The 15,740-nt window shown below is 46.5% G+C and overlaps 1 protein-coding gene across 6 annotated transcripts in view; it reads left to right on the top strand.

The window, feature by feature from the left end:
- shisa6 (shisa family member 6) overlaps nucleotides 1-15,363 on the top strand; it is a 33,986-nt gene extending 18,623 nt beyond the window's left edge. The window contains exons 5-9 of one of the 6 annotated variants that reach the window (XM_017034653.2): nucleotides 7,074-7,136; nucleotides 8,149-8,169; nucleotides 10,457-10,612; nucleotides 13,001-13,104; nucleotides 13,224-15,363. In XM_017034653.2, the coding sequence (XP_016890142.1) occupies nucleotides 7,074-7,136; nucleotides 8,149-8,169; nucleotides 10,457-10,612; nucleotides 13,001-13,104; nucleotides 13,224-14,081 (1,202 nt within the window). In that variant the 3' untranslated portion in view covers nucleotides 14,082-15,363. Of the gene's footprint in view, nucleotides 1-7,073; nucleotides 7,137-8,148; nucleotides 8,170-10,456; nucleotides 10,613-13,000; nucleotides 13,117-13,220 lie in introns of all 6 variants that reach the window. The other 5 variants (XM_008315215.3, XM_017034652.2, XM_008315214.3 and 2 more) reach the window with 5 other exon arrangements.
- Nucleotides 15,364-15,740: the final 377 nt, after the last annotated feature.

The raw sequence follows: 15,740 nt of genomic DNA, 5'->3' as shown, positions 1-15,740 counted from the left end.
ACGGAGAAGATTCTTCATTAACTCTCCCTCTCTCCTGCTGCAACCCCCCCCCCCCCCCCCCCCCCCCCCCCCCCCCGGCCGCGCCCAGGCGCCGCGGGGGGCGCGGCGGCGCGGTTAGACCAAGGAAGTGAAGTTGGAATTTCACACACTCTGGGAACCGACTCAGATATGGGCCACTAAGGTTTCAGATTTCAGTTGTGCAGTTGGTCATGTGACTCACTCTGAATTTGTCAGAACTGGAGTGAATCCACATAGGAAGGACATGTGGACCACACGAGGTACTGCTGGTCCAGGTCAGTCGGGCCGTGCCCTGTTTTTAGTAGTCATCTACCAAAAAGCAGTGCCATCATCCAGTGTACCATGTGGGCCACATCTCTCCATGTTGGTGCCCAGTACTGATTAGTAGCAGCAGCAGGAACAGTAACAGTTTTTTTTTTCAGTTCAATGTGAATCTTAACCTACATTGAACGAAAATGATGTTTGATCTTTATGCAGGCAATTAATGATCGGTTCCAGTTCCCAGGCTCCCTGTGACGCCTACAGGCACTGGTACTGTTCACAGAAATCACTTTATCAGGCCGCTCTGTCTGATGATGATGATTAGAAACACCAGAGAAGAACTCATAAAAAGGCATTAAGCTCTAATGTAACAGACAGTTCAGCAGCAGCAGCATCGGTACCAGTCCCTGGAGCCAGTTCAGCTCTGAAGAGCACATTAGTATGAATGAAGCTCAGGGCTGTGACTGACTGATGTAACCTTTCAAACAAACGTTCATGTAAACCAAACACACTCTTAAAGGAAAACTCCACATTTTCTTTTGTTGTTTTGTTCTTTGCTTTTTCGGTTCGGTGAACACGGAACCGATCTCCTGTCATTTTGTTGATCTTTGTTCTAACCCCAGAGAAAGACGTTTGGTTTCAGTGAAAGATCAGCACACACACAGTTAGAACTTTAAAACCACCCTGGTACCAACAGTTTAGATGCCTGTGGTTCGGTTCTGGTTCCTGCTGCTGTCACTGACTCAGTTCAGTTCACAGGAATATCTGGGTGCAGTAACACTGAAGCTCCAGTACTGTTTACTCATGAACACGTGCACCCAGGAACTGTTTTTGTTGCCACAGCAGGAACACCGATTCTGCAGTTCTCTAGTCTTTGGTCACATTCTGCATCTGAATTAATGGAACAGGAACTGGAACTGATAAGTGATGGGAATGTGCCTGGTACCGATGTCTCTTGGTTTTGGCTAACTTTAGCTAGCTTACTTTAGCCCTTCATTAACATCACATGTCATGATGTCATATCATTAACTTGTGCTGGTCATGTTCTTTAGCTACTTTTAGACAACAACGTAAACACTTAGCTGGGCTTCGGTGTTGTAACACACGGCTAACATTTAGCTAACACTAGCAGTGACACCAAACAACACATCCTTCCCTTCTACAAAGATGGATCCTCTTCATCCATCCTTGACCTCGCGCCCTGGGAGTATGACATCACTGTCAGAGACAGTCCTGGGTTATCAATACCACGGTGTCACATTACACCTCCAATGGATTTATCAGCAGATGATCAGACGGAAAAAACCCTGAAGGTCACAGAGCAGGGAACGACAACTGTTTACCTCACTGATGGCCCCGCCCCCTGAGGTCAGGGTGACCAGAATCAATAAGAGTCGGGTTATCAGGTGATCAGCTGATCGATAATCTGCACATGAAAGGTTAATGAGGTTTGACATTAGAGAAGAAGAGAGATGAAAAAAAAAACTACTACATATGAAATAATAATCATCTACGTTGGAGAACGGACAAAGACGCAGTGACGCAAAGGCACAAAGACGCAGTGACACAAAGACACAAAGACGCAGTGACGCAAAGGCACAAAGACGCAGTGACACAAAGACGCAGGGACGCAAAGACGCAGTGACGCCAAGATACAGCGATAAAAAGACAACACAATGATACTGAGATACACTGGTCCATCGATGGACTCTCAGTGTCCCCTCCTCTGTCTCCTCTAACCTCCAACCCTCCCTTGTTTATTTTAATGTATTCATTGTTCAACTTTCTCCAGCATTAGCTCACCTGTGTTTAAAGGCTAACGCTAACACTGTGACCTTTAGGATCAGGGTCAAGAACCCACATGGTTTTGATGAAGTCCACTTTGACACCTCTTGTTCTCAGGAACAAAACCAAACAGTTTCTTTTAGAACTCCGTCAGGTGAGGTCCAAACCTCTGCTGTCAGAACGTTTCCCCGACCTTTTGTGTCTGAAACGTGTCTTCTCACTGACTGTCTGGACCTGTGTCTGAGCTCCTTTTGGACAAGTGTGGACTCACGTCTCCTGCCGTGGCAGCGTGTCTCCTGTGGACGGGCGGTCTACTTCCTCAGGGCACGGATGAGGGCAGTTTTGATGATGTTACTTCTTTAATTCGGAGAAGACATCAGAAAATCTGTGCTTATCCTGGCTCACCTCTGACACGCCGACCCCCCACCCTCGTCCAATCAGAGAAAGTCTGGACACAAACCACGCAAGGAGCCGGTCAGACTGTCCATCAGCTGCTGGAACAGCTCTGCTTCAGCCACTGATTAACCTGCCAAACGGTTCAGGAAAACGGTGTTGTTTTTCACTGCGACACAGAGGAGGTGGAGCCGACAGGTGATGGTGATGATGATGATGATGATGATGATGGTGAGGATACCATGAGAGACCAGAAGGTTCTTTATAGAACCAGACCTCAATGCTGGTTCAGTGCTGGTTCCTGTCTCTGGGACGGTTTCTCAATAGAAAATAAATCCTGTGATTAAAAAGAATGAAAAAAGTTCAAGTTTTAAAAAACGGGTTATTAACCTGTCAGCCCTCCATAGTCTCCTCCTGCTCCTCCTCCTCCAGGACTCTGCAGTGAGTGATGAAGCCTGAACACCATGAAGCTCTCCTTCTGTTATTGCCTGTTAACACCCAGGGTCAGGCTGCTCCTCTGGGGGCTTCTCTCTCCATCACTGTTCTAAATGAACTGGAGGTGAAGTTCATGAAGTCCATAAAGTCCACCTCTGTCCTCCTGCAGCTTTAATGGCCCATCTGTAAAGACAGGAGGCGCTGTCTGACACGTCTCGGGGGCTTGATTGTGATTTATGAGATGAAGAGCGGAATCAGCGATGTCAGTGCAGACACGGACGCAGAGGTGGGAATGTTCTAATATCCGCAGCTCTGCTCCCAATCCCAGCATAATGGAGCGGGAATGTCAGCGTGTGTGTCCAGGACTAATTGGTTTTTGGTTATTAGTCTTTGATTTAGTATTTTTATAATGAGTTGAATGAGGATTGGACGATCTCAGATCTTTATGTTTGGTCTCAGGACGTAGGCTTTTTCAAAGTTCCTGACAAGTTAAATGTACAGTAGCTAATTTTATATCTATATATTAGATCGATACACTGACAGATTGACAAATGGAACGACTGGATTTAAGTGGAAATGAAACATCTGAGAGTTCAAGTCACAACAAATGTGAAGGAAAAAAAGACAAAATATTTTTTACCTGCTGACGTTTCCTGGACCTCTACTGTAGTTTGTTCCAGTCACTCCGGGAATAACAACTGTCACCCATCCACTGTAGAACAGAACAGAAAAGCTTTTGTTGTCACTGCTAAACACAGCAGTACTGTGCAGCTAAAAATATGTGAACGGCTCTATTACCGATTGCTCAAACTTAGCTGCCAGAGTATTGAATTGGAAAAGCTAACACTAACAGACAGGTGAGGAGCAGCTGTGCAGCAGTGGACAAGGCAGCAGTCAGTCAAAAAGTTATTCTAAAGTGCAACTTTTAGGTCCATTTTGAGACAGTTCTCTTTTTTATTTTGGACTCTTTCTGGTAGTTTTATCGAGTTCCTTTACCAAGTTACCTTTTACCCTGGTTCTAGGGCTGACCCTGAGAGCACAGGTCACAGCAGCAGCAGAACAGACTGAGCCGGTCCATACCTCATATCTACATATGCCCTCACGTTGGACTAGACTCTTTCCTGCCAGGGTTTCGGGGTTTGTTTTTCGTGCACAGACCACAGTCCTTGGCTCAGTTCAGCTGGGCTTATCTGAGCCAGAACCCAGATCTGCAGCTCATTCTTCATTTCTCTGCAGATCACGTTTGTTTCTCCAGCCGAGCAGAAACTTCAGTGAATCTACGTGTCAAACGCTCCGAGGATTTCATGATTTATTTGCTGCTCCTTCCATTTTCACACACACACAGGCACGCACACACACACACACGCACACACGTAGCCCCAAAGAGAAAACTTTCTGATATTTGTACTTCTTTGGTCTGTTAGCTGATGTAGTGAAAGTGAACAGTCGTCTCCTGGTTGTACTGACACTGTTGTTACTGTACTGTGATACAATTATTTTAGTTATGGTCACTTTGCAAACCAGAGCAACTATCAGACAATCGTTGAGTGTGTGTTGATGATTCTTCAGGTATCTATCTACTATCAGGCAATCGTTGAGTGTGTGTTGATGATTCTGTGTTGCCATGTTGTTAATGTTGTTGTGTGTCATTGTTGCTGTTGTCGTTACTGTTGTTGGTGTCATTGTTATTGTTGCTTTTGTAGTCGCTGTTGTTGTTGCTGTTGTTTGCATTGTTGCTGGTTTCAGTGATGTTGAAGTTGTTTTCGTTGTTGTTGTTGTTGTTTTCAGTGATGCAGATGTTGAGGTTGTTGTTTTTGTTGTTGTTGTTGTCATTACTATTGTTGCTTTCATAGTTGCCGTTGCGTTGGCCTTCATCCAGCAGGAGGTGTTACCTCAGGAGGTTGTGCAGTTGTTCAGTGGAAAGGAACAGTTTCCACTCCTCAGTTTTTCATTCACTCATCAGACCAGGGTTTGGCTGCGGTCCATTTATTTCATCTGCAGGAGAACAGATATGGAGCCGGGCTGTTGCCAGGACGCCGGTCGTACGCCTGTTGGACAGAATACAAAATTCATAAAGAATAATCAAAAAGAAAAAATCAATTCTGGGATGCTGTCCAGGTCGTGGTCATCACTGCCAACACTGAGACGACCATCGATCCTGCAGACACTGACACTTATCTGTGGCAGGAGGTCGGCCCTATTTAGCATTTAGCTCAGTGTGAGCTCTTTCTTCGTCTCTAGACTCCTGTGTGTGGGATCTGCATGGACGTGATGTTTCAAAGTGTGAAAAGAAGACAAGTACCAGCAGCTAAATGTCACATGACTGACTCACTGCTTCTAGCTGTGGATGAAGAGGCTCTGGTGGGAAGTGTTTTCTCAGCAGACGATGCTAAAGACGAGCGATAACCGAGGTTTGGTCTAAAGATAAGAGACCGACGTCTGCCTCTCACTGATCACACCCAAAGTTTACACGCGGTAGATTTCAGCTGCTCATTCTGACTGACAGCGTCTGATGTGCACACACCTGCGTCATCAGCGTACACTGAGAGGGAAACAGGCCGTAAGACATTCAGCCTGTTGAACCTGACCATCTGACGAGCTGTCAATCACTGACGTGATTCAACCGTCTCTTTCTTTCTGCTGTGGAATTGATTCAGTCAAACCAGAAATCTCCCTGGGACACGCCTTCAGTCCATCATCTACTGCTGAGTCCTGGGCAGAAGGTGTTTTAGATTTTCCTTTTCTAACTTTTATCGTTCTTGTTGGTCAACATCATCACCTTCTGGAAACTCAGTGAACAGCCTCTGATATCTCGTCTGTTCTGGAGCTTATTTAGGTAAAGCTCCGCTCCGAGAACATTGGGTTTGTTTGACGACTAGAAGAAACATTCTGTGTTTGGATGAGGTCAAAGTTCAGTCTGGACCAAATTCATTGATGTTGAGGACTTCATTTCCCACTGTGGTTTGCAGTTCTTTTTACAGCCTCCTTTAAGTAGATGATGAAGTTGACTGACAGACCTTCTGCTGTGAGGAGCAGAGTGAAGGATGAGGAAGGAGGCTCCTCTGCCTCACTGTAAACTGACAAACACTTTCTGCTGCTAACAGTCTGTTTGCAGACTCTTTTTTTTTTGCCCTGTCAGCTCAAACATTCGAGCAGAGTGACAGAGTTTCTGCCGGCTGTTCGTAGCTGATAAGGAAAAACCTCCAAGCTCTCAGAGGCCAGAGCTGCTGCTGCTGCTGCTGCTGCTCACACTCTTTGCTTCAAGATGGTTAATTGGTCTCCAGATGAAAGAGTGATGGTTGAGCGTGGCTATCCAAGCTCCTAATGAGTCCAAAGACTGCTGCTGCTGCTGCTGCTGTCCAAGCAGAACAGGCTCTGACAGGTTAGGACCAGAACAAATCATCCAGCCTTCACTACAGAGTGAGTTCTAACGCCTTGAACTGTGCAGAAATGTCAAATCATTTGAAAGCAGAAGTTTACAAATGTCTTCTAGAACCACACTGGACTCACCACGACTGAACGGTCTGGGGTAGAAGTCCTTCTCACAACAGATCGCAACTAAATGTTCCTGTTACCATCTGACCACTGATTGGCCACACAGTCCATGTGACTTTGTCCAAATCTAGGACATATTGCAGTATGACATGTTTGAGACTGGACCAGGTGTCCTCTAGCCTTGGCTGGTACTGTAGGGCTGTGGGCTGTGGGCCACCAACTTTAAACCCACTGCAGGACCAAATAAATCCTGGTAAAGTTCCAGAATGGGACCGAGGCCCAGGACTTTGGAAACTTCCAGTTGTTTAATCAGACAGATCACCATCACCAACCACAACAAAACAGTTCTGATGCTTGATGATGTTACAGCTGCTGGAGAAACATTGACTCCACCCACCCATCCACCCACCCATCCATCATCCATCCATCCATCATCCATCCATCATCCACTCGATGGTCAGGACGTTTAAACTCACTCTCTCTCACCTGTTCGTCTCAGATCTCATCCTCTTTGATTCTCTTCTTCTTCTCTCCTTCATCAGTGGGTCAGACTGTGTTGCATGACTAGATGATGTCACCGTGACAACAGTTGACTCCTCCCACTCCACCCTGTCAGATGAGAAAAGTTCAAAGCTGTAATGATGTGAATGCTCCTCTAACGTGTTCCACTGGTTCTGTCGTTTCAGGACCTTACCAGCACGGCTACAACCACGGAGCTCTGGGGAGTCCAGCTCCGACCCCTAAGAATGGTAAGACCAGAGAGTCAAGAGCCCAGCTCAGGTCCAGACCACAGGTCAGGGTCAGGGTGTTTTGAGTCCTCAAGACTAGGAACTCAAACGCTCCACTTTGATTTAAAGTGAGTCATCAGTCAAAGGTCAAAGGCCACAAGGGTAAGGTACCTTGGCCTGGAGGTTACCAACATCAGCCTCAAGACCCTCCTCCGGGAGAGTCTCCTCATTCACTTCTATTTAATTAGAAACATTAGAAACATTCGAGTAGGGGGGAGGAGAGGGGAGGAGAGGAGACGAGAGGCGATAAGTGGAGAAGGAAGCGGAGGAAAGGAGGAGTGAAGAGGGGAGAAAAGAGCAGAGGAGAGGAGGAGAAAGAAGAGGGTGAGGAGAGGGGGAAGGAAGGTCTTAAGATAAATATTCACTTCTGACTCTGCTAAGAATTAATATAAAGATGTAGATTTTGAAAATCTCAACCTCAGTCCCTGAAGAGCAATTAAGTTTCCTGAGTCCAACGTTTGAAATATAGTTCTCCAGTTTCTGTTGAACCCAGGTCCAGGACAGTGACTAAAGAACTAAAGATGAAAGAAGTGGTTTCAGTTTAATCTGGTTTCCTTGGACAGAACTGTAAACTAGTACCACTCACTGGTTAACCAGTACTACACCCAGTACTAGTCCTAAGTGTTAACCTAACCAAAAGAAACCAAAACAACCCACTACTCAAAAGGAAATTTAACCAACAAACCCAGGAGTCGAACTATGTGCCAGAATCATCCAACCAACCAACCAACCAACCAACCAACCAACCATCCAACCAGTTGAAGACTTCCTGTCTGAAACATTAGTTCTTACTGATTTTATACATTTCACTCTGGTGGTGTGCTCTAACACAACTGCAGCGCCCCCTTCTGGACATGCTTATGTTTAGAGTGTATATTCGATGCAGTTCTTTTATTTTTCTTTCTGTTTCTTCTCCACTGACATGTTTTTGACGTTTAATTTTGTTTGTTTGGTTGGTTGTTTGTTTGCGTAGCTCACAGATCATTGAGACGCGGTAAGTCATATTTTATTTACGTTTTTATAAATGTTTTTGTTTTCACCCATCGGCCCATGTTTGTGTTTACGTTGACCCCAATTGCTTTCTGTTTGTGTGACCTTTGACCTGTGGATTGATTAGTCCAGAGTTCAGAAGGTGACGTTGGGACCAACTGACGGTTCCCTCCTGTCACCGTGACCATCGGTGGTTTATAGACTTACGATGACGTGATCTCTCTGCTCAGACCTTAGTAATCAATCACACCGATGTAGAACTTTAGCGCGTGACGTTCCTGTTACTGTGGGTTACAGACTGTCCTCCTGTGTCCGACTGACTCAGCTACAACCACAAATAATGGTGACCCAGAAAACTCAGCCCAGAGTGGAGATCAAATTAAATCTGGTATTTCAGATTGTTGTCCTGATGGTGGAGAATCAAAAAGTAATGAGCTGAATTCTGGAAGTAATGAGGAAAAGAGAAGAAACACTGTACGGTAGAGTGTGTTCTCATCCTGGAGTACACAACTACTTTAATAACAGCTTTAACAAAAAACATGTTTGTTTGTGTTGACTGAAAACAACATCAGTGATTGCACTTTGTTTTCTCTCCTAATGTCAAAGAGAAACAACAACAAATACTGAATAAAAACTCAAGGACTCTAACAAGAAGCATAAGGACAAAGTTAGAGGAGGATTATTCCAGGACAAAAAGAGGAACCACCCCGAGACCCTGAGTAACTGGTCTGAGATCAGAGATCTGGTGCAGTTGCAACACAGTCCAGATAAGAAAACTGCTGCCTGCTCACTCTTGGGGCCTCACTCCTTCAGCCACACTCCTTTGACTTCACTCCTGCAGCATCACTCCCGAGGCTTTACACCTGTGGCTTCTCTCCTGCGGCTTTAATCCTGCAGTCTCACTCCTGCAGCCTTACTCCTGTGACATCACCCCTTCATCCTCACCCCTGTGACATCACTCCTGCAGCCTTACTCCTGTGCCATCACTCCTGCAGCCTTACTCCCGTGACATCACTCCTTCATCCTCACTCCTGTGACATCACCCCTTCATCCTCACCCCTGTGACATCACTCCTGCAGCCTCACTCCTGTGACATCACTCCTTCATCCTCACTCCTGTGACATCACTCCTTAATCCTCACTCCTGTGCCATCACTCCTGCAGCCTTACTCCCGTGACATCACTCCTTCATCCTCACTCCTGTGACATCACCCCTTCATCCTCACCCCTGTGACATCACTCCTGCAGCCTTACTCCTGTGACATCACCCCTTCATCCTCACCCCTGTGACATCACTCCTGCAGCCTCACTCCTGTGCCATCACTCCTTCATCCTCACTCCTGTGACTTCCCTCCTGTGACATCACTCCTGCAGCCTCACTCCTGTGACATCACCCCTTCATCCTCACCCCTGTGACATCACTCCTGCAGCCTTACTCCCGTGACATCACTCCTTCATCCTCACTCCTGTGCCATCACTCCTTCATCCTCACTCCTGTGCCATCACTCCTGCAGCCTCACCTCACTCTCTTATCTCTATTTTTCCCATTGAAGCAGAGCAGAACAAAGTAAAAGAGAAGAGAATGAAAAAGACAGAAGAAGGAAGGTGGAGACAAGAATCAAACTGAAGACATCGTGGACAGAGTTGTCCATGTTTGTAGACACACTCTTGTCTTCATTCTGCATGAGTCCAGACTAATGTCTCCAACAGGTCACCCTGGTCTGTCCTGTGTCCTCTGTGTCTTATGATGTCACTGCTGCAGACTGGAGCTTCTCAAAGACAATGTTTGGACTGGTTTGGCTCCAGACAAGAACCGGTTCAGTTCCAAAGAAGGGAAAGTTCCACTTCATCAATCTCAACAGAAACATCCTCCCAATTATTGTAGAAACAGTTCCAGACAGGAACCCGTCGTAGGTTGGGGCACGTCATGTTAAACATGTGTTTCATGACATCAAGAACTGTCCCCTGATTGACCTCCATCTGCACTGTGTTTGTCCACTGTCTGTCCTCCATCTCTCATCTTTTATGTCCTCTGTCCTGGGTCTATCCTCTATACTGTTTGTCCTTGGTGAGTCCTGTGTCCATATTTCTGTCTGTCCTCAGTATGAACGCTGTTTCTGTTGATTCATGAAAACCCATTCAAAGATCACTTATTGATTACTTTCTGCTGAAGCTCCGCCTACAGCAGGTGAAGTGGGCGGGGCTGACGGCTCTGGCACAGGAAGTAGAACCCAAAGGTCTTTCTTTTTCTCCCTGTTTCCTGTCTGTGTCCATGTATATATGTGTCTCCAGAAAAGGAAAATCGGATTAGTGGAATCCTGACATCCCAGACGGAACCCTACGACCTGTCCTTCTCCCGCTCCTTCCAGAGTCTGTCTCACCTGCCGCCCTCCTACGAGGCAGCCATCAAGGCTGACCTCAGCCGTTTCTCATCCCTCAAGAAACTCAGTAGGTCAAAGTTCAGCCGTGCCTGGCATGGTGGAAAAATTACTGCATTTCCAGAATCAGGATGGGGACTGAACCAAAGACCTCCGTTATTATCTTGGATCAGAATCAAGCTCCGCCCCTCTGGTTGCCTGTTCTTTGAGCTTATTAACCCTAGTCAATGAGTTAAAACAAAAACAAGAGAGTTGCCAGAGTCTACAGGAGGTTTGGTGATCCAGTAATGTTCACAACAGGGACATAAATATAAGAGTAAACACGTTCAACCACAGTCAGAAAAATCAGTCAGAAATCAAATTAAATGTTACTAAAGTTATTGAGACATTTTTTTATCCGCCTTCTTAAATCTTCTTTGTGTTGTTTGTTGAAATAAACATTTTGGTTTTAGCTTGTAGCCTGTTCAGCTGTTGATGCTGATCTGGGATATTTTACCTCAGACTTTTGGCGTTTTCTTTTAGTTCACTTTTATCTTGGACACGCTTCGCTTATTTAGCAAATGTGACATTTTTCACTTTGCGATTTTTGGTTCCACAGTCCTCCTCAGGTTATAACATGACTGAATGTCCTCCCGTTAACTGTTCCGACCATCTGTAAATGCTACCAGTTTTTTTCAAGGCTTTGTTAAACAGTCATTAGTGATAAAAGCAGCTCAGAAATGTGTCAACGTGAAAAACATCCGCAGGCGTCTTTGAATCTCACAAACTTTTGTTTCTAAAAATCATGTTTCTTTTGCTGCCAAAACAACAGAAACAGCCAAAAGGCTGAGGAGGAGGAGGAGGAGGAGGAGGTGCTGCTGCTGCCTCAGTGCGGTGTAGACCACGGTGCCCTGGTGCTGGCAGGATAGAGAACATTGTAGCCGTGATTTCCTTGTCAGGTTCAATGAAAGAGAAGGGGGTCCTAAGTGTTTTGACGTAGCCGAGCAGAGAAGGTGTCAGGACTTCTTCTCTGACACTGATGAGGCGGCGGCAGCTCCACTGACTGCATCCTGAAGAACATCGGCGCTCAGAAAAGAACATCTTGTTTTTATTATCTCCTCTAATGAATCCATTTAGCAGAGAGCGGCCACTGCTGCGCTGCGTTTTGGCAGAGTTTAATCTGGACAGGTGGCGTGAAGACGAAGCGTAGATGTTATTGAAGAAGAGGAGAGTCGGCGGAGTCACCTGAGAATTTTTAATTTAAAGCTGCTGCTGCTGAGCTCCGTGCTCTGGATAATTGATTCTCCCTGTGTAATAATAGAAGAGTCACTTTGATTCTGACGATGCCCAGAGTTAAAAGACCATCAACAATAGGATCCTACAAGTGAAGGGAACCAATTTATTCTGAATGTTTTTTTCTGTCACTAAAAAGTTTTGAGATGAACATCACATTTATTTGAGCCAGGCTTAGAAATAGTTGAAAAAATGGAGAAATATTCCTTTAAACTCAAACCAATAAAGGCTGAAGTCATTTTTACAATCGGTCAAATTCACAAAGCAACAACAAATTAAAAACTATTTTTGTGAAAATGTTTCCGTTAAAAACAAACCAAAGGTTGCGGGAAAAGAAGCTAACAGTTAGCTAAAAGATAGACAGAAGATGTCCTAGTGACGGTCTCCAGAACAGTGTGGACAACAGACATCCAGTGGTTCTGCATGACTGTGTAGCATGAAGACAACACTGCACCGTCTCTGTCCTCACTTTCTCTACCTCTCTGTCCTCACCTTCTATACGTCTCTGTCCTCACCTTCTATACGTCTCTGTCCTCACTTTCGCTACCTCTCTGTCCTTACCTTCTATACGTCTGTCCTCACCTCTACCGCTCTGTCCTCGCCTTCTCTACCTCTCTGTCCTCACCTTCTCTACGCCTCTGTCCTCGCCTTCTCTACCTCTCTGTCCTCACCTTCTCTACGCCTCTGCAAATGTCTGATTTTTGGAAGTCCTCATCTCCAGGACAATGACCTCATCCGTGACCTGTCCCTTACAGCTGTCCACGTCCTTCTGCACTGATATGGAAAGTCTGTCTGTAAACATGTCCTTGTCTCTGATCTGTCTCTGGAAGCATGCCTGTCCACTTGATCTTCACTGTAGGACATCAAACTCATTGGACGTCATGTGACTTTGCTGTGTTTGTCTGCAGTACTATGTTGTTCCAGTTCCTGCCTGCTTCTCTTCGCATCGGTACCATCTTCTGATTCTAACGCCTGTGATACAGTTTGTCCCCACAGTGTGATCACTCCTGGACATTTCTGTCTCAGTTCCTGGTGTTTATTCTCCTCACCCACCTCAGAGAAGTCAAACAAAGTCGGTTCTCAGGCAGCATGTTCCTCTGCACCCATGTTCTCCAGTCCTTCTCCTCCTCCGGTTCCTGTGTTCTGGTTCTTACGTCTCTCTTCTGTCTTTTTGTCTCCTCTAAAGCTGATAAGGAGGTGGACGACTACTACAGTCGCAAACGACACCTGCCTGACCTGGCAGCACGAGGAACTCTCCCTCTGCACGTTCTCAAACTCGGTCAGGACCAGGTAGGAATCTTAGTACGTCTCTTTGATTTTATTCATGAAGACCTGAGCTCAGTTCTGGACCTGATCAAGAAAAAAAACTAATTCATTGTTGTTGTTTCTTTTTTGTTGTTCTTCAGCAGGTCCAGAACCAGCCCCCCCAGTCCTCCATGTCCCAGGCTCCGGCCCAGTCCCAGTCTTCCCAGCAGCAGCCTCAGCAGAGGCAGCGGCCTCGTCGAGTCCAGCGGGCCATGTCCCAGGACCGGGTCCTAACTCCTCAGAGCGCCCCCCAGCAGGATTACAACATGTCCCCCAATGGCATTTCTCCGTACGGAGGCAGGATTCTCTCTGACGAGCAGCTGCTGTCGGCCGAACGCCTCCGATCACAGGAGCGCCTCCTACCGCAGGAACGCCACACCACCTCCCAGGAGCGCCTGTACACCAAGGATCGCATGTACTCCAAAGACCGGCTCCTGTCCCAGGAGCACCTGTACCCCAAAGACCGCCACTACTCTCAAGAGCGTCTGTACTCTCAGGAGCACCTGTACTCCCACGACCGCCTCCTGTCTCAAGATCCTCTGCTGTCCCCGGACAAGCTAATGATGTCACTGAAAAGGGGAATGGTCAGCAACATCTCTGGAGGGTTCCGGGGCAGTGACAAGTCCATGTCCAGGGCCATCTCACACACGGATGTCTTCATACCCACAACCCCAGTGATGGATCGCTACAAGATGACCAAGATGCACTCACATCCCAGTGCGTCCAACAACAGCAGCGGAGGTGGTGGTGGTGGCGGCGGTGGAGGAGGAGGAGGAGGAGGACCATCGCAGGGATCGGGAGGAACCACCAACACGTTAGCCATGAACCACACGGTTACTAAGAGGCAGGCATTTGCTTCCAGACGGACTCACACCGTGGAGCAGCTCCACTACGTTCCACAGCATCAGCACCAGCAGCAGCAGCACTACCGTACAGGCAGCAAGACTGAGGTGACTGTGTAATCCAGACCTGGTCCACCCATCTGCCAGTGAACCAGTAACATTAGGACCAGTGCAAGGATCAAGTTCAGAGACCTCCAGGACCAGCACCATAGGACAGTGAAAAACCAGAAAACTAGAGATTGTACAATGGGTCAACAAACCAAGCTAGGCCTCCAGCCTGAGGACATTGAGGGTCAGAGGACTGGGGGGGGGCAGGTGTAGACTTATAAACCGAACTAAGCTGCCATTATTAACCAGTTCTACGTCTCCATGACCTCCATCCACAGGTCACTGCCATTATTCTGTCCAAGAAAGAATTGAAACTAGGTGTGTCCATGTTTCGACTCCACCCACAGAACTTTGATTTTTTTTTATTTCTCCCCTCTTTTCTTCCTGCCGGACCTCCTGAGAACCTTCTTCTTGGTTGGTTCTGTGTGGTTGTTGTCAGATTCCATCTTGTCAAAACTCCCAGAACATCCAGACTGTGAGAGACCGGACACACCTTCACTGTTCACGCCAACATTTCCACTCGTCCAAGTAGGAAAGGTGGAGGTCGTTAGGGTGGATACCAGAGAATTCAAACCAAGCTGCTGTAGAAACCACTTCCACTGTCCGGATGGTCTCCATCCAAACTCCGCCCACTTTGGCCGTCAAAGCCAATCAAACAAAAACTGAAGCTTCAATCCAATAGAGCTTTCTGCTGAATCTTAAAGGGCTCTGCGTGGTTCAACAAAGGTTCTTCTTCAGGCTCCACCACAAACTAGAACCAGAACCAGGACCAGAACCAGGCCTGAAACAACTTTATATATGTAAAAATAAACCTTCAGAGAGAATCTGGAACCACCGGCCTCTCTGCCTCCACCCCACTCCCTGAGACTGACGTGGTTCTGCGGTTCACCAAGCACAATCGGAACAACAACGAGATCTCCTCCGTCTGGACACTGTGTTTGAACGTAGTGATGGTTAGTCTGTCGTGGCAGCAGCAGTGTCACAGTCCTTTCTTCTCCAGTAGACTGTAAATACGCTCTCTTAGAAGCCACTCTCTGATGGACTTGATCTTAGACTTCTGTCTGTTTTCAGTAGATTCTTAAAGATGAAAAACTATAAACCAGTCACTGTTTCGTGAGTTGAGTATAGAATAAAATATCTACTTAATCAAGTATCTGACAGGAAAATGAAAACTAGAATGCGTGTGCGTGGGTGTGCGTGGGTGTGTGTGTGTAGCCTGTGTTTCATCCTGATGATGAATTCATTCTAAATCTGTGAAGTCAAATAAAAACATCCATATTTTTATAACCACTCCACTGAGTCTGGTCCACTGGACAAAGGTCTGGGTGTCACAGCGGGAGGGGTCATAGTGGGGGGGGGGCAGAGGAACGTTGGTACAAATGTCTCAGGTTTTGGTTGCATTTCAACTCAACAAAACTAAAAAAAAAATTTAAATTTTTTGAAAAGGTAAATGTTTCCTTACACAGTAGGAGAGTTAGTCAGGGTGACTCTGGGTAAAAAGTCACTGTTTCAGGGAGAACTAATGTCAATCAAGAGGTGTTACCTGAAAGTCAGAGGAAGAAGGAGCGGCTGTTGCTGCGGTGGAGGTGTTCTGGAGACGCAGGTTCAGGAACCGCTGAGTGTCGTCCGTGGAACACAGAACAGGAACAGGAAATATGACCAAAAAAAAGG

The sequence above is a fragment of the Cynoglossus semilaevis genome, chromosome 8 (genome assembly GCF_000523025.1).
Source record: "Cynoglossus semilaevis isolate Cse_v1.0 chromosome 8, Cse_v1.0, whole genome shotgun sequence".
Taxonomy (NCBI): domain Eukaryota; kingdom Metazoa; phylum Chordata; class Actinopteri; order Pleuronectiformes; family Cynoglossidae; genus Cynoglossus; species Cynoglossus semilaevis.
The sequence above is the reverse complement of the archived record's forward strand: the minus strand, read 5'-3'. Positions and strand labels throughout refer to the sequence as shown.